We start from the raw sequence: 17,185 nt of genomic DNA, 5'->3' as shown, positions 1-17,185 counted from the left end.
CAAGCTGTAGTTTTAAATACATGCGTTCGATCGTGTCCCTTGAACGAAGACAGGGCGCTTTTTTTCACCTCTAAATGTCCAACGGGAGAAATCTTTGTACAAATCAAAGCCGGATGAGTTGAACTACAACAGAAGGCCGGCTTGCTCTATTGCGGCTGACACCGGGGCTAATTGCTGCGCTCCGCCGCTGAAATGTCACGGCTGCTCTTATCCCAGGTGGGCCGTTCCGTCAGCTAATAAATGCCACTGCCCCCCTCTCAGCACCGCGGAACCTTAAGATAATAAGGCACAACAGTCGTAAAAATCAGCGCATGACGCGCGCCTGGCTGCGGATGTAATTAGCAGCGCTTATTAAGATCGCACTCGTTCCCTGCTAATATGAGGAATGCCGGAGCGATGCTTTATGGCTCCTTGTGGTGAAGCAGCATGACGGGGTTTCATGCGACTCAAAGCGAGGCCCCGCAGCCTTTCATGGGCAGCTTTTGTACATGTTCTGTGATTTCTCATATGTGTCATGGTGCAAACAAACGGCGGTGGTGTTTACAAATGCATTCACCCAGGAAGTCGCTCCGCTGTAAGACATCACAGACAAAGCGTCTCCGTCGCACGACTACTCGGCTTTAATTCCACCCAGCAATTACCGGAGACCTTGTCTCATTTATATGGTAATGACACCTGATGTCGGCTCCAGAGCCGAGCGGAGGATGGCCTTTCGTGGCCGGGGCTCGTTCACTGCATTCTTCTGGCTGACTGCACTGACCAGCAAAGAGAGGTCAGCGTGTGTGTGCGTGTGTGTGTGTGTGTGTGTGTGTGTGTGCGTGCGTGCGTGTGCGTGTGTGTGTGTGCGTGCGTGCGTGCGTGCGTGCGTGCGTGTGTGTGTGTGTGGCACCGTTACATTGGCAAAAATCAACAGAAAGGAGAGGGGGGAAAAAAGCAAAAATTAAAATCACCACACTGAACATGACATATGAATCATTAGTATTTCTCAACATGTTTCATGGCTGTGGACGAAACACGCCCTCGGTAGTTTGAACTGTGTGCGTAGGATATTTGAAATCGCGGTCTAAACGAACGCTGTGGAGCATGACGTAGTTTAGTGGCACATGGGAAATTAGAATGTGTTTTACATATTGTAAAACATGCACACCCCCACACACAAACGGATGGAGGGTTTCATTTAATCCTGTCCTGCATTTATGAAAACTAACGCTTCCAGGAAAACGCCTCTTTGCCAGTGTTTCAGTTCTTTTGGCACGTGGGGGGATAATTCATACGTCTTTGCCCAGAATGGATTAACGGGGACTTGGCAGGAAAGGCCACGCTGAAACCGAGGTGTGCCTCGAATGCGCCACATCCGCGGCGCTCTGTGACGGCGGCCGCTAATGGGAGGTCGCGCGGAGGTCGGAGGAGGAGCGGGAGACGGTGAAAGTCATGAGATGAGCTCCAATCGGCCTGGAAACGCCAGCGTTCGCTCACGCTGGAGCCTCCGACGTCCCCGCCGCCGCTGACGGGGGCACGTGATGGATGTTGAGTCCTTTTGGGGGGGTTTTGAGGACGATCTCGTGTTTTTAGTCCGTCTTTGAAGCGTCTGGAGCACAGAGTTTGATCGCTTCTTCCTTCGGTGCTCTCTGCATGTTGAAAAATCGGCCCTGTCTTCCACATAGCAGCACGAGGACATTAATGAGAAGCGCCGTATCGATTTTCTATGAAAACACTGCTCTGCTTTGTTGCATTTCCTTAACCTTGGCTTACCTGAACCCGACGCTGCCCAATTCAATTTTTCCTCGCTAGATTTTTCATCGTTCCCTCTGCCTCAAGGGGAAATTTCATTAACTCCTCGCTCTGGCGCTAGACATCTGCTGTTCCACCCTCCGTTTGACCGGCGGGTGCAGGAAAAAGGAAAACGAGCAGAAACCGGCCTGTTTTTGCAAAATCAAAAGCACTGATTTCCCCCCGTTCCTCCGAGGGAAACGCGTCCATTTACAATTCCTCGTTGGGCTCCAGCCCCTCGTGACAGAGCTGGAGGTCTGTTTAACAGGCGTGACCACTGGCAGGTGGTTGAACGGACGGATGGCGCTCGAAGTTCAACCCTGCAACCTGCTGGTATTTATAGACAGACACTTTCCATTCGACATAATTACAGGGAATTTTTAAAGCCGTCCGGGGCTCAACCTCATATACCGGGGGGTTTACTGTGGTTTGGTCCAGTCTCCAGCCCCTCTGCCCGACCTGTAAACTCCGGTTGTAAACTAGGTCGGTGCAAAGACAGGGAGTGTGAGAGATGCGCTGCTGGGAGCATTGAATTATTCAGCCCCGTCCACTGAGCGCTGATAACACAAGCAGAACAACAGCAGCGCATGAGCTCCGTGCGAGAGACGCTGAGAGCCTAATCGGCCCACGAGATGATGCCTGATGCGTCTCCTTACTGGTTTCCAGGCAGGTAAATGTGATAGAGATGCACGACCCTCATCTACATCCCATTTACTTCCACCGCCGCTTCCCGACGACAGAGGAAGTGCGAACGTCTTCACAAAAAAATTAAAAAAGGCCAGGAAGTCTTTTTTTTTCCCCCGTCACGGACTTTCTGCCATGTCTGCCAGATCCAAGTAAATTAGTTGTTGATGCAGACGTGCTCATAAATCTTACAAACACTGAGGTAATGTGTTTTAGGACTTGCTTACCAGGTGTAATTTGTCAAGAATGGGTAACGGCGCTGCGCGTCTTCTGCTCCAGTAGCGCGATGCCGCCGCCAGGGTTTGGAGTTCACATCATCGCATCAGGACACGGCACAGTTGCTATCAGGACCCAGTAGACAGTGTTACTGTACGTGTCATGACACGTAACACATGTTTATGTCAATTAATAATAAGGTTATTCAGTCAATCCTAGCTCCGGCTCCTATTAATGCTACTTCAGTGTATTTGACAGCTGTGAGACCCAGTTCAGCTCCATTAGCTCAGGCTGGAGTCCTCCTGGCAGCGGATGCACAGATCGATTAGGAGGTAAATCAGGAGCTCGTTACCTCACGCGGCTCCTCTTACAGCCTCCACACGCGTCTCTATGAAGGCGCGTTGGTTTTGACAGCGGACGGAGCGACGGCACGTCGATGCTCGGCCTTAACCAGCGGCGTCGAAGCTCCAACAAGAGGCTGGAAGCGCAGGCTTATTTGTGTTTGCCTGTAACAAACACATCTGTACCATCACGGTGCGGGTGAAGGAAGCCACCAGCATCCGCACGGCCGCAGCAGACAGGCAGCAATTCATTTAAGAACACACGTTTAATTCAGCGCAAGTGTTTCATCCTCCTCACACCGATATTCGAGAATCTGCATTTCATTTGTGGCAATTTACTCAGGAGTTAAAATTTAATTTGATTCCACTTTCATTTCGGCGGCGAGCGCTGTTAGTTCGCGGTGTGCATCACTGGAATAATACCTTTAAGGGTTATGAAATTAAACTGCTTGTGTGCGGAGCAGGAAACGAGCCACGGTCTGAAGAAATGTGCAGCGCACGAGTGAAGGTTTCTGCCTTTGCTGCGAGGTGGTCCTCGCTGGGAAATGTAAAATGTGCATGATAATGGAGACACCTCCACCTCCTCCTCCACAGCGCAGCTCCAGCCGTCTCACACACACACACACGCACACACGCACGCACACACACACACACACACACACACACACACACAGACTCGCTTTTTACTCCAGTCTGGCTCTTTCCTCCTCACCTGCCCTCTCTCTGTCACACTGGTTCTGGACTGTCATAGAAACAGCTTGTGATCCAGATCCCTCTCCCGTTCTCCCCCGTTACATAAATGCCACATACTGTTGGAGTCCTGAGCCGTATTTTTAGACTGGCACAGACAGGGTCGATAATGATGCCAGCCATCAACAGTGCTATTATGTAACATGGGGAGGAGGGCTTTTTTGCCGTATCTGCTGGGTTTGCTTGAAACCAGGTACGAGCATCCACACACACAGTAAACACTCAGCTCTGTTACTGTACTTCCAGGGCCATGAAACTGCAACTCACCACGTTATCCCACAGGTGCTTTAAATAAATCTGCTGCCGAGCGCCTCCAAAATATTTAAAATATAAACACCGGACGCAGGCGTCAGCGCGGCTAAAAGCCATTCGCCGCCATCTGCGCTCTGTCAGCATCCGACGGCTGTTGTTTGTTCTCCTGGACCTTCCGTTCGCTTCCACCGCCTTCAAAATGCTGTAGGAGCAGAACTACCAAGGGAGGGACATCACATCAACTTTCGCATTCTCTGTGTTGTTCTGACAGAGAGGAGAAGGAAGAGGAGACAGGAAACCACTGACGGGAGGTGTTTGAGGTGCGTCTCAGCAGCTGTGGACACAGTTGTTGTTGCTGAGTTCAGTGCTCTTAACAGCATCACGTCGCTTATTAGCATTAATCCACTTTACAGCATGGCATCGTTTTCAACTTTTTCCAGTCCAGCAACTCGATTTCTAACCAACAAGCCGCTCCGCTCTAATCGGCGCTGAGGAGGAATCTGGAAAAGACAAAGACAAAAAAACAAAAGGGGAGCGTTTAAAAATGCATGGTGTGGATCCAGAGAGAGGTCGGCGCCGCTGCAGCTTAGGGTGAGGGAGACGCGAAGGCAAGGACGAGTTCATCAACTCAGATCGGAGCAGAAGCCCGGGCGCTTCCCGTCGGACGCATCGGGATGCTGGCAAACAAGCCGGCTCTAATGCGAGGATTGATCGCTGCGAGTTTCTCTCCAGATGAGGCCTCTTGCCTCGCAGGTAATTAGGAAGCGAGCAGATGCTGCTATTGAGCGCCCGCAGCGCCTGGGAGAGGCGGTAATTGTTTTCTGTTGATTACATGGCCCTTTGACAGAAACGCGGGCCGCAGACCGGGCCGAGCGTAGGAACACGGGCAGCTTCATTCTATCACGGCCACTGGCGACAAGAGTGGTGCTGCTGGGAGTAAAAACACTATTATTTGACATAAGTAAAGCAGAAAAGAGCCATATTATAGTTTAGTGATGAAATAACGTCCTACTGTACCAGTCTTGTTCAGGTTGAGGGATTTGTTGAACAGTGGCGCCATCTGCTGGTCATGAGCCAAAGCGCTCTGCTGGATGTACAAGAACCAACTCCTGACCTCTGACCCTGTAAATGGGAATACGCGTATTTATGGCTATGCGACGTCAGACGTGCATCTCTGGGTCGTCAACACAACGGCAGAGGCTTTAATTGAAGCGGGTTCGGAGTGGACCCCTTAAAGATAAACAGGGCCGCTCCTCTTGGCTGCGCTGGCCGTCGTCGTGGCAACCCCGCGTCTCTGACCGGTCATCTGGTCAGTTGCTGTGTCAAACGCTGTGAATGTGTCCTCGCCCGCGTGGCCTCACTCCGCCAGGAAGCGTGTGCATTAAATAAAATGGTGCTGCTACAACAGGGTTCTGCTGTTTCCTGCTCTAATGTAACGTGTTAGTGGAATGTAATGTGTTTACTGGAATGCAGTGGGCAGCTGACTTATAAAGGACTCCTGCCAGACATATGGCAGACAGTCTCTCTCTCTTTTTCTTTTTTTTTTTTTTGTTCAAACAATACTTGTATTTGTTACCATTCAACTGGAACAGCTGCGTCACAATTAGGGAATAATCCTCACGCGTGCTTTACTGCTGCTGAAACAAAAAGGAGCACGAGAGACACCGGGAACCCTTGATTTGTGGAACTGCAGGAACCAGTGACCGCGTCAGAACCCGATTCCACAGTAAGAACCAGGGTCGTTGCTGAAGCAGCGGGAAGTCAGGCAAACCACAGCTATGCAGCGAGCCGAGCTGGGCTGCGGCCTCCGTCCTGAAGCGGCCCCTCCCCTTGTCTGGAAGCTGTTGAGTTTCCCTCCAGATGTGGCCTCTTGGTTTTTTAATGATACGCTCGTTTAGAAGCAGGGCTGGAAGGCGAACGCTGCTGTGCTTTTGCGTCTGGGGTGCGGCCTGGACCTTTACTAATGGTGCATTTTAGGCCGATTTCCCCACATTTGCGCCAAAAGCATTTTGCGCCAGAGCTCGGTCGCTCGCTCCGCAGTCGAGCAGCGAGGCGGACATTTCCACCATGGGACATCTGGGAATTCCAGGCTGACGTTTCGTCCCTCTCACATTCTCAGCTGGGAGAAAAAACACCAGTGGCCGAAGCAGCAGGTGTCGCCGGCTCCGTCGCCTTCCGGAGGGAACAGGTTGCGCAGCTGTCCGGCGCTCGCGCACGCGCGAGGCGAGACGGCGAGGGCGCCGCTTGATGAGCGAGGGCAAATAATTTCTTGACGTGGGCGGACTCGCTCTGGCAGGAAGATGCCCCCGCTGCGTCCTTTGTGTGTACAAGGGAAGCGGACAAAAGCTTATTGAAGAATCTCTGGGAAGCCTGAGCTGTTGGAAAGGAATGCCCCGTTTCTCTTGTGGCTCAGTGCCTGTGTCCTAATCAGTCACCGGAGGGGCCGCTGGACCGGGGGAGGGGGGGGGGGGGGGGGGGGGGGGGGGGGGCGACGGGAGCTCATTCACTCCTCAATTCGCTTGTTTCTATAAAGCCTATTAGATGCAGACGTAGCAAAAGGCGGGCGGTGATACTGTTAAATGAAGCAAATTGGCCCCTTTGATTTTTATTGTAATCGGTGTCTTAATGCAATGAATGTGCATTTATTACTTCACCCGAGTTCCCTCAGAGTAAAGTCGCTGTCGGTGCAAATCAGAGAAGGGGATTTTTTTTCCCCCCCCGTAGAAACACGCAGGGTGTGTGTTCTCCCTATAAAAAGGCGGAGTTTTCTCCACGGGGTCCTGAGCCAAAGTGGGGTTATGTAACGGATGCTCTGCTTCTCATCTTCATGACTGCAGCCCGCTCTGCAAAAGATGCATCCACTAATAATTCTGTGGTGCGTCCTCACAGCAGGGGCTCCTTCTCTTTAGGAGCTTTGGCCTTTAGAGGCGGCCAAAGAAGCGTCTCCCTGGTTTAAACCGAGCGTAAACTCTGCTATGGATCAACTCTTTGCTGCCTAATATTCAACTGGACTCTGCTTTGCCCGAAGGAGCATGGGCAGCGGCACGAGCCGAGGGAAGAGGGTCGCGCCCGCGCGTGGCAGCGACGCGGACGCGAGACCGGCGTCCGGCGTCGCTGCCTCCGGACCGGACGAGCCGAAAGTCCGCGCCGCCGCGCGCAACGAGCGCAGCCGCGCGCTGCCGCCGGAGTGCCACAGCGACGGGCACGACTCCGACGCCTCCGCGGAGGACGACGCGGGGGACGGGGACGCGGACGCGGGCGTCGAGGAGCGGCGGCGGACGCGTCCACCCAGGAAGGCGAAAGCCAGGACGTACGGGCTGTGTCACTTCAGCCGCGAGGACGCGGAGGACGACTTCGGCGCGGAGGGCCCACGTGGCGCGCGCGGCGGCTCCACAGACGTAAACAACGGGAGCAGCGACGCGCTCACGCGCTTTAAGAAACACGCCACGCGGTGCCCCGGTCCGAACAACGTAAGCACGTTTTACGTCTCAGTTGTGGATAGTATAGTTTTCACGTCACCATTTGACCTCTTTCCTTTCTGGCTGCTGTCAGTCCTCCACGCAGGGATTCGTGCTGAGGGGCGCTCTGCTGGAAGCTGTGCCCACGTCAGAAAAACAATCGTAAGTAGACGACGCTGATAAATAATTGATGCCTCGGGTGAATGGAGGAGTGCGAGTAACGGGCGATCGGGTTCAACTCAGGGGGGATCAAAATACCAGGCCGCTGTTCCCAGTGCGGCTCCGTTTAGTCAGAGGAGCGCGAGCTCAGCAGAAAACAGCATCTGTTGCTGCTTTGCTTGAGGTGAGTGTGGAGACGGAACCGGGACCGGGCCAAAAGCTATTCTGGCCCCTCTCTCCAAAACAACGCCGCCGATTTACTCTGGTGCAATTATACATCCGCAGCGCGATAATCCACACGGCTCTCTCTCTCTCCGCTCCGACGGCAGCCGCCACGGCTCGTCCCTCACGATGCCCGTGATCCTGTACGATGGGTCGGAGGAGGAGCTGATGGACACGATAGAGCGGGAGTTCAGCTGACACGGCGCGGCTGCGGCTGCCTGCGTGGGGACGCGACGCGCAGGAAAGGAAAAAAAACAACAACGGGACATTCGACAAATTCCACGGGAAGGCTATTTCACGCCTTAGCTTGTCATAACTTAACAACGTGACTTCAGTTATAACACAGGTTATAACTGAAGTTATAACACTGTTATAAGAGTTATAACACAGTTATAGCACTGGGGCGTGACGCTCCCTCAGTCCTGCTGGCATCTACCTGTTACCTTTCACCCACTGTACTTTAACTTAAGGACAGGTCAAAACCTAGTTTGCCTTTTAACATTGCATAAATGTCCATTCTTGGGGTTGCTCCTTTTGGGATGTGTTTACCTAACGTTTCCTTCCTGACCTCAGCCCCTTTGCTTCTCATGAGAAGGAATGTGTGGTAATAAGGAGACTCTCGGTCCGGCTGCTGGAACCCAGCTGCGTTTCTGCTGATGAGAGGTTTCTGCCACAGTCGGTCATTAAGGCCTGATGCCACTTAGTGGTGGAGCGGAGTAGCTGTGTGCATGTACCCATAGCATTTATGTGAACACTGTGAAGTGTCCACAAACCACAATTGTCACGGCGTCACTAAATGTATTTGTCTTTTATATTGCACATAAAACATTGGCTACGCTCACTTTGGAATCATGAAAACGTGTGAGTGTTTAATTTATCCTGTACGTCACAGCTTATTCCACATAAGACTATATAATCCACTATTTAACTAATAACCCAGGCAGTGTGCATTTAGCCTTTACAGACATCCTAGTTTCAAAAGGCATATAGTAAAAAATAAAATTAGTCAATTAATAAAATGTAGCACCATATAATATTAGGTATTTAAAAATAAAAATGTTACCGCACAGTGTGAATATTTCTACACTGAAGCGAATGAACGACATAAATAAAAATCCACTGATGATTATTTTTGAAGACACCTAATGTTTCTGTTTCTTTGAAGGCCTGTAGAACGTCATCCTGGTCTGAACCGCTGAGAGGACTTTAGTGGGCAGCAGATGAAGCTGAGCTCGGAGCAGCTCGCAGTCTCTCACATTCTTTGCAATGTAGTCCTCACAAATCCTGCCAAAGGAAAAGATAGAAACAATCCATCTATTTTAGGAAAACAGCGTTTTATTTAGCTCGTCCTCAAAGCAGCAGACGTTTTAATTTAATCCAGGTGAAACAAACAGCATTAACAAAGACTTTTTGCTTTGTGTTCCAGTTTGCTCTCATGCAAATTCAGCAATTACAAATACTTGCTATTGTTAGATTTTGTCAATTCAACATTTGACAGGTTTGTAAAATTGCAGTTAGTGTGTAAAATCTTTTTGTATTTGTTCACTTGTACCTAATCAGAGGATATGGCTGCGTCTGGAAGACAAGCGCATCGTTGCAATGACCCTAAAAAGAGAAATGCACAGTCTGTAAAGGTCCATTTGGGGTTAAAACTCAAATACTTTTATCTCAAAACTTAATTTGAGCAATTCTCGTGTGTTCCTTATGATATGCACCGTGTCGATGAGGAGAATGTAGTCGCAGCTTCCACCAAACACGATGACGTCCGAGTCCTGGCCTGGACACGCCGAGTGCCACAACCTTCAGCGAGGGACACACAGAAAGATGAAAGATGTCTCCTCAGACGCAAAGACAAAAGCTCCTTTCAATAACGGACTCTGAGCCTGTGAACCAACGCGCCCGTAGCTCCTACCTTGGCTTATTCCTAAAGGGATGCTCCACTTCTCGCCACTTCTTTGTTTCCACATCAAGCAACCACGCGTCGCCTGACGGAGAACATGGAAGGAAAGGAAGACATCTAAACACATAAAACGCAAAGCGAATTGAGGAAGTAGTCGCACGTCAGGCATTCGCTCACTCATTGGCTTGCAGTCGACGCTGAGCCCTCCGAACAGGAACAAGGAGCTGTCTGAGACGGCAGTAAGCGTGTGCCATGACCTGCCCACTGGAGTGGAGGATACTGGGAGTCTAAATCAAAAAAATAAATCACATAAATAATAAGCATTCATCCAGTAATAATAGTGTGCATCAGTGTTAATACAATATATTAATACAAGTTGAACATACATTTCTGACCACATCCAAGATTCAAAGTCCAGGCAGTGAACGTCACTAGTCCTGGTCTCCTGCATTTTAGAAAAGGGTTAACACTGGGTTACGCACGGCTGGCTCCTATCTGTCTTTGAGTTCTGCTGATGAGCTCTCACCATGACTCTGCCCCCACAGACGTATCCTCTCCCTCCAGCTGTGGCGCTGGCGTGGGCAGCCCTGGGCGCGGGAGCTCGGCCCTGCTCAGAGAGACGGGAGGTGTAAAAGCCGGCGGCGCAAAGAAACCGCTTTCCTCCTGATATTAAGTGTCAGTATAAGAAAGTGGCTGCGTGCGGCGCACTGTTGAACAGACTCACGTGCGTTTGCGGCTCACTCCAGCTGGCCCGAGTGGGATCAAATACGTGAACCTCGTTGTTCCATCCCCAGAAAACTCCCCCCACCTGAAAGCAACGACGGCAAAACAACAAGGTGATACAGGATGTAAATAAACCCGTGTTCTAGAAAAAAGAAAAAAAAAACACAACCCCAGCAGGACAAGCGACCAAATGTGCTATTATAATAGTTTGTACTGTAATTATAGAAAAAAGCATTACCCATGATGCTTCATCCACAATGAAGCTTCTGTTTCTGTGGTCAGTGTCAGTCAGCTGTTTGTGACCATATCCTCCAAAGTAGATGATTCTAGAAACCAATAGATATGTAAATGAAACAAGACGTGAAAACGTTTTGAAACATAAGGACATATAAAAGCAAAATCCAGCTTCATATCACACAAATCCTCACATCTCACCTTCCTTTATGAACCCAACAGGATAATTTGTCCCTTGGGGACGGAGCAGAACCGACCTCGTGTATGATCTTCCTCCATGTGTATTTGCCGTCTTTCAGGTCGACACAATAGATCTGTGTGAAGTCAAACACTGATCACTTTTTTCATGTCAGCTGTGTTCAGTCGAAGCTTCGACCTTTGGGTGTGTACACACTGGTGCATTGTGTCTATTCATCCATATTTGTTAACTGTTTTCACAGAGTAATGAACATCACTGCTGCTGTAGCCGCTACTGGCAGCTCTGAAACCTTTCTAAAGAAAAGAGAAAATTATAAAGCACAATCCTCCACGTCCAGTGCGTGGAGCATCAGTTATCTGACTTGCCTGATTGGTCTGCCCATTGTCATCGCACCCTCCAAATATGTACATATGCCCATTCAGGTAGCAGCTGCAGGTCCCGGACATGGAGGGGGGGACGTCCCCTGTCATGTGAAAAACCTTCCTTCAAAACAAAACAGGAGGTTGAATAAGCTGCTCACATTTATTATATCGTGGGACAATGCACAGCAAACAAGGTGGAACAAAGCTCCAGGCAAACACTTATCAATTCATTGAAGTGTTATAACGATCTGAGTGTGTGACAATAAACGATGGGAAGAACGACACTGACTGTAAACAGTGAAAAGTAATGGATTGTTAGTAGTATTATCAATACTAACAAAATTTGATATACATATCAATGTAATAGTAATAGTAATAATACCAGACACCGCGCTCTAAGTCGTAGACCCAGATTTCATCATTGGGTAGAAAAACCTCATCGTCAGCAACTGACTGTAGGAAACAGAAAGAAATAAACAACAGTTCAGCGATAATGTTTTGTCAGTGTCCCAGCTGACACGTATGGAAGCATTGCAAGAATCTGGCCAGAGCTACAAATCAATATCATGCTCAGAAATCAATAATATACATAGTGATATTGCGAACGAGGCAATAAGCTTTAGTTTTTCAAATCAAGTTGTATATTTTTTAAATCACTGTCTGACACATTATTATAGCAATATTGCCGTATGGCCCACAAGCATATATTAAAATGTAAGGCATATTTTATAATGTAATAAAATAAAATAAAATGACATAGATTTGAGTAAATGCCTCCTTTTGCTCACCATGTAACCGCCCCACACGTACAGCAGGTTGTCCTCCACCACAGCCGTGTGTCCGCTCCTCTCACGGGCCACCAGCTCCGAGCAGTGCGTCTCAAAGTCGGCATCCATGGCTGGATACTATAAATAGAGACAACGCGCAGCCATGAGCCCAAAATCAGCACAATCTGCCTAAAAACGCCACGCACAGTATCTGCAGTGAGACTGGTAAGACTATAATGAGGAGAGCAACGCGGCTGAACCACAGATCTACACCGGACCTGTTTTTAAAACACTTTAACTTTCACGTAGTATTTGTACATGTGTAGTATTTGTGCTGTTGTAAAGAGGACAGGAACGAGAGAGCGTCCACAGCTGTTTACACACACACACACACAAACGCACACACACACACACACACACACTGAAATCTACTTACTTGATACGACACACCTTATGTTTTATCGATTTTAGCCATGTTGTGAAAACCAAATCATTTCGTTCACCATAAACAGTCAAAGGAGCCTCGTTCCGTGAAAGTATCGGGTTTGTATGTTAAGATTCAAACGTGAAAAACAAGATAGCATTTCCGTTTTTTTTTCAAAATAAAACCGTTTGCAGTGGATTGTTATCAAATAAATGTGTAGACTAAATGGATTAAATGAAAACAACAATTTTATATAACTAGACACAGTATGCACTCAGCTTCTGCAACTTGGAATTTAATTTTTAATCAATAGTGTATTTCAAAATGTAACTTTTTTTTTTACCTATTCTGTACTTCTAACTAGTAATACTAGGCGTATTAGAAGTTGCCCCTGTGAGACTATAAAGGTAAAAGATGCAGAATTGTGTAATTACGATAATCTTGTTATAATGCGGCCCAGTACAAGACTAAAACCAATATGATCTTGAGGGTAAAAGGGTAAAACTATTCCAAATGCTTGAAACACACGCGCCATTGTTACAGTGTATTGGGAACTTTGTTAATTTATCTGGCCTAAACATATAGGGAATAAATTTAAAAAAATATATGAACATAATTTGAGGAAGTTTGGGCCTTTATTTTTGCAAAAGGATGGCACGGAAGTGATGTATTAGATGCGGAAGTGGACATTTAGCGCCAAAGCTTGAGTTGGATAGCCGGACAAACAACTATGGATGCTTCTCGGAAAATTAAGTCAAAGGTGTCCGCTGGCTTCAAGATGCGAGGATTGATCTTGCGGCCGTATGTGTACTAATACTAGAAACACAATAACAATGTTGTTGCTTTAGCTGTTACTAATGCTAGACCATTAGTAGTAGTAGACTAGTCAGTACAAAGGTAGGGGCAAACTGGACGTGCTTAAAAAAGCTCTGCCTCCTGTCATTTATGTTATGACTTATGTCATAAATTTTCATAAAGGAGCTACTAACTGGAATACTTGTAATGAAGTTCAGTGTTTACACAGTGGTATACAGTTGCTGTAATGGAGTAAAATCAGTCATCTTGATTTATGCACCAGGGAAGCCAACAGGTACCTTGTGGAGGTGCTTGAGTCTGTCAGTCCCTCAGATCTGGATGATGTCATTGAACGGGTCCTGGATGCAGTGGAGAAGCAACCATGTAAGAGACAAGCAGATCAGTCTGTACAGATCAGTGTTTGACTGGCCTGTTTTAATGTCACCATAATGTCCCTTTTCAACAGTGTCTTCTAGTATGATAGAACTGCCTGTGGTGGAAAGTGCTGTGCAGGACTGCACCCAGTCTTGTGATGAGACCATGTAAGTGGGGGTAGCATTGATATCCTGTATGAGGCGTGATCATCTGATTTATTTTTGTGCAGTGTTAGTCTATGTGTCTGTTTTAAGTTCTAAATGGGCGAAACACACACTTTGCTGTTGAACTCTCTTACAGTGATAATGTTTTCAACATCATTGGAGCCTTTGATGTGCCCAGATACATTTACAGCGTGGAGCGTAAGAAGTTTGTGCCGTGAGTAAAAAGCTCTTTCTCGTTTGTTGCAAATGCGCTCCAAACATTTTATTGAAATATCTTCACTATCTTAGAAATTTTAGCTTTTAGTGCTGGCTCTATATGTTTATAATTATTTCAGGCCTGTGCTTGTTTTCAAATTCAGTATCAGCATGACCAAGCATCCAGCCCCCAGTCTGTGTGGTTTAGCCAAAGACAAAGCAGAATTATTCCGAGAGCGCTACACGATTTTACAACAGGTCAGTTGACTCTGTTTAGGATTAAACCATCAAATTCTGCAATTTACCCATTTGCTTCCGTTTGTGGTATGTGTTCAATACATTGAACGTTTGCCTTTCCTGGTTTTGTAGCGCACACATCGCCATGAGCTGTTCACCCCACCTGCAATAGGAGCTGCTGTTGAAGAGGGTCAAAACAAGTTTCAGGTATAAAATTCTATTCATCATAAACAATAATAATGATCCTCTGAATACATTTAATGTTTAAGTGATTTGATTTTGAAGATTGTTTTTTTTTGTGATTTTCAGCTGAAGACAATTGAAGCACTGCTTGGTAGCACGGCTAAACTGGGAGAGGTGATTGTACTTGGTATGGTCACACAACTGAAGGAGGTGTTTGTTGATTTGAATCATTTTTATTAATGTCTTAATGAACATCTACAGATGTTTAATCTCTTGTAGTGGCTGACAAATATTTCTCTTTTAAGGGTAAGTTTTACTTGGAGGACCCAAGTGGAACAGTTCAGCTGGACATGTCTAAAGCAATATCCTTTAATCTGTGCACTCGTGCCTTACAACATGAACTTTATATTCTGGAATAAACTGTGTATTTTAACATAAATGTACTCCTTAACCGTGTTCCCACCAGTTTCATAATGGCCTGTACACAGAATCGTGCTTTGTATTGGCAGAGGGTATGTTTATCACAACTATCATAAAGAAAACAATCCTAAAATATAAGATATATACATAATACATAATAATGACAAGATCATGTTTACAGATAATGCAAAACTCTCTGTCATCCAGGTTGGTATGAAGATTCAGTTTTCCATGTTAATGGCTTTGGGCTCCCACCAACAGAACCTTCATCAGCAACAAGGTCAGTGCATTATAAGAAATTTGCAAAGCTGTGTCCTTTTAGCGTAGCTAAATACCTGGCTTTTAGATGGAAGACACTGAAATAAAGCCTAATTTTTACATGTGTGACATTGTTTTAGCTTGTTACTGGTAAGGAATAAATGTTTTTGTGTAGCCCATATATGTATGAGTGTGTAATGCTGGTTTTATGTCCAGGGCATACTATGGCAATGTGAATTTCTTTGGTGGTCCATCCAATACTGCAGTGAAAGCTTCAGCCAAGTTGAAGCAGCTGGAGGAAGAGAATGAGGATGCTATGTTTGTAATTGTCTCTGACGTGTGGCTCGACAGCGTTGAAGTGCTGGAAAAGCTCAACATCATGTTCTCAGGTCTGGTAATGCTTAAGTGGTATGGTCATAATAATAGTAGTAGTAATAATAATATTGTTATTATTATTTATATTTGTACTATTATATATGTAACCTTTGTGTTATTGTTTGCTAAATACACTTTGTCTCTTGCTTACAGGCTATGCAGCAATGCCCCCGACCTGTTTCATTTTGTGTGGAAACTTCTCTTCCGCCCCATATGGGAAAACCCAAATCAAATCACTAAAAGGTGACACCTTGCATTTTTTTATTTAAGACACTGGACTTCTCTTGTTTATTTGATTTAATTCATAAATAACTTAAATACTGCATAACAGAGTTCCATTGTCTCCCTCTTAGAGTCATTGAAAGCACTTGCAGACGTTATATGTGCACATCCCAGCATTCACAGCAGGTAGGGTCTGACAGATATGTTGCTTTGCCCTGTGCTTTATTATTGAAGTTTTAGTGTGTTCGAGTTAAATTTGTTTATTCCAAACCTGCAGTAGTCGCTTTGTGTTTGTTCCTGGGCCCGAAGATCCTGGTCCAGGCACCATCCTGCCAAGGTGACTGTTTTGAGTTTTTTTCTTTATGTAGAAAATTGTAAGACTTTTGTTCAGCATATAAACAGGCATATGTTTCCCCTTAGGCCGCCCCTGGCAGATCACATCACTGAGGAGTTCAGACAGAGGGTGCCATTTTCTGTCTTCACAACAAACCCATGCAGGTAAAACCACCATGTGAAATTCAATAGTTAGATTAGTAAACTATGCAGCACGTGAGGTTATATGGAAAGAAACTAAATTGACTACAAACCTGATTGATTTTCCTGTCAGGATACAATATTGCAGCCAGGAGATTGTAATTATCCGGGAAGACCTTGTGAACAAGATGTGCAGAAACTGCGTGCGGCTGCCTAACAACAATCTTGACATTCCAAATCATGTAAATATCAACTACCAGATCTGTCTATACTGGAAGTAATCTTTGCTTAGGCCTCGTAGCAGAATTCAGGAGATGTTCGTTGTTGTTGTTTTCTTATTTATTTTTCTCCTCTCCCCAGTTTGTTAAGACCATCCTGTCTCAGGGTCACTTGACTCCACTGCCTTTATATGTCAGTCCAGTATTCTGGGCCTATGACTACTCCTTGCATGTCTACCCAGTCCCAGACGTCATTGTCTTTGCAGACAAATGTGACCCATTCAGCATCACCAACACAGACTGCCTCTGTGTCAACCCGGTATGACAGAAACAAGCTTTAACTAAGGCCCAAGGCCGCAGCTCTTAATTTAGCCTTCTCTTTCTAGTCACTAATATGCAGCACTTTATGATTGTTATGATAGGGCTCATTTCCAAGAAGTGGCTTCACGTTCAAGGTCTACTACCCATCCAACAAAACTGTTGAGGACAGGTGTGATATATTTTTATTTTTCCAGCTCATTTAATATATTTAACATTATTATTGTTTATACTAATGTGTTTTATTCCTGTAATTTCACAGCAAACTTCAAGGACTCTAAACATTGCAAATTTACAGGAGGAGCTTTTTTGCTGTTTTGTACATTACCTGTGTATCATACTGTGTTTAAAATGGACTAGAAATTGTAGTTTTATTTTGTATGTATGTGTGTTTGGTCTTTTAATAATAAAGCTTTTATTCTTTGTACTGAGCACGTTGACATGTTGTCTGGTTCGAGAAAAATAAATTAAGAAAATTTTAAAATAAAAA

General features: G+C 46.4%; 3 protein-coding genes across 8 annotated transcripts; 2 read left to right on the top strand and 1 right to left on the bottom strand.

The window, feature by feature from the left end:
* The first annotated feature begins 4,509 nt into the window (after window positions 1–4,509).
* On the top strand, window positions 4,510–8,710 carry LOC114848230 (uncharacterized). 3 transcript variants are annotated; one of them, XM_029138558.3, is made up of 5 exons: window positions 4,510–4,766; window positions 7,042–7,483; window positions 7,566–7,633; window positions 7,715–7,814; window positions 7,960–8,710. In XM_029138558.3, the coding sequence occupies exons 2-5, from the start codon at window positions 7,046–7,048 to the stop codon at window positions 8,179–8,181; spliced, it is 828 nt and encodes a 275-aa protein (XP_028994391.1). In that variant the 5' UTR covers window positions 4,510–4,766; window positions 7,042–7,045; the 3' UTR covers window positions 8,182–8,710. The 3 variants fall into 3 exon arrangements, with proteins under 3 accessions (XP_028994391.1, XP_055361792.1, XP_028994393.1); XM_055505817.1 differs by lacking the exon at window positions 4,510–4,766 and having other exon boundaries at window positions 6,516–7,483; window positions 7,916–8,710; XM_029138560.3 differs by lacking the exons at window positions 4,510–4,766; window positions 7,715–7,814 and having other exon boundaries at window positions 6,532–7,483.
* LOC114848226 (kelch domain-containing protein 1) lies at window positions 8,702–12,634 on the bottom strand. Of its 3 annotated transcripts, none has more exons than XM_055505805.1 (14): window positions 12,488–12,634; window positions 12,059–12,175; window positions 11,653–11,723; window positions 11,274–11,391; window positions 10,911–11,023; window positions 10,714–10,801; window positions 10,477–10,560; window positions 10,279–10,359; window positions 10,139–10,197; window positions 9,930–10,039; window positions 9,765–9,837; window positions 9,568–9,652; window positions 9,405–9,457; window positions 8,702–9,136 (listed from the first exon to the last, which is right to left on the bottom strand). In XM_055505805.1, exons 2-14 carry the CDS (start codon window positions 12,164–12,166, stop codon window positions 8,995–8,997), a joined length of 1,185 nt encoding a protein of 394 aa, XP_055361780.1. In that variant the 5' UTR covers window positions 12,167–12,175; window positions 12,488–12,634; the 3' UTR covers window positions 8,702–8,994. The 3 variants fall into 3 exon arrangements, with proteins under 3 accessions (XP_055361780.1, XP_028994382.1, XP_055361781.1); XM_029138549.3 differs by having other exon boundaries at window positions 12,474–12,633; XM_055505806.1 differs by lacking the exon at window positions 12,488–12,634 and having other exon boundaries at window positions 11,274–11,387; window positions 12,059–12,094.
* On the top strand, window positions 12,112–17,127 carry pole2 (polymerase (DNA directed), epsilon 2). Of its 2 annotated transcripts, none has more exons than XM_029138542.3 (19): window positions 12,112–12,262; window positions 13,540–13,640; window positions 13,723–13,798; window positions 13,932–14,009; window positions 14,155–14,248; window positions 14,360–14,434; window positions 14,537–14,620; window positions 14,716–14,772; window positions 14,874–14,922; window positions 15,038–15,110; window positions 15,305–15,477; window positions 15,617–15,706; window positions 15,817–15,871; window positions 15,963–16,022; window positions 16,106–16,183; window positions 16,293–16,401; window positions 16,520–16,696; window positions 16,800–16,867; window positions 16,958–17,127. In XM_029138542.3, the coding sequence occupies exons 3-19, from the start codon at window positions 13,734–13,736 to the stop codon at window positions 16,974–16,976; spliced, it is 1,404 nt and encodes a 467-aa protein (XP_028994375.1). In that variant the 5' UTR covers window positions 12,112–12,262; window positions 13,540–13,640; window positions 13,723–13,733; the 3' UTR covers window positions 16,977–17,127. The 2 variants fall into 2 exon arrangements, with proteins under 2 accessions (XP_028994375.1, XP_028994374.1); XM_029138541.3 differs by lacking the exon at window positions 12,112–12,262 and adding an exon at window positions 13,110–13,262.
* The last annotated feature ends 58 nt before the right edge of the window (window positions 17,128–17,185 follow it).

Source organism: Betta splendens, chromosome 22, assembly GCF_900634795.4.
Source record: "Betta splendens chromosome 22, fBetSpl5.4, whole genome shotgun sequence".
Taxonomy (NCBI): Eukaryota; Metazoa; Chordata; class Actinopteri; order Anabantiformes; family Osphronemidae; genus Betta; species Betta splendens.
The sequence above is the reverse complement of the archived record's forward strand: the minus strand, read 5'-3'. Positions and strand labels throughout refer to the sequence as shown.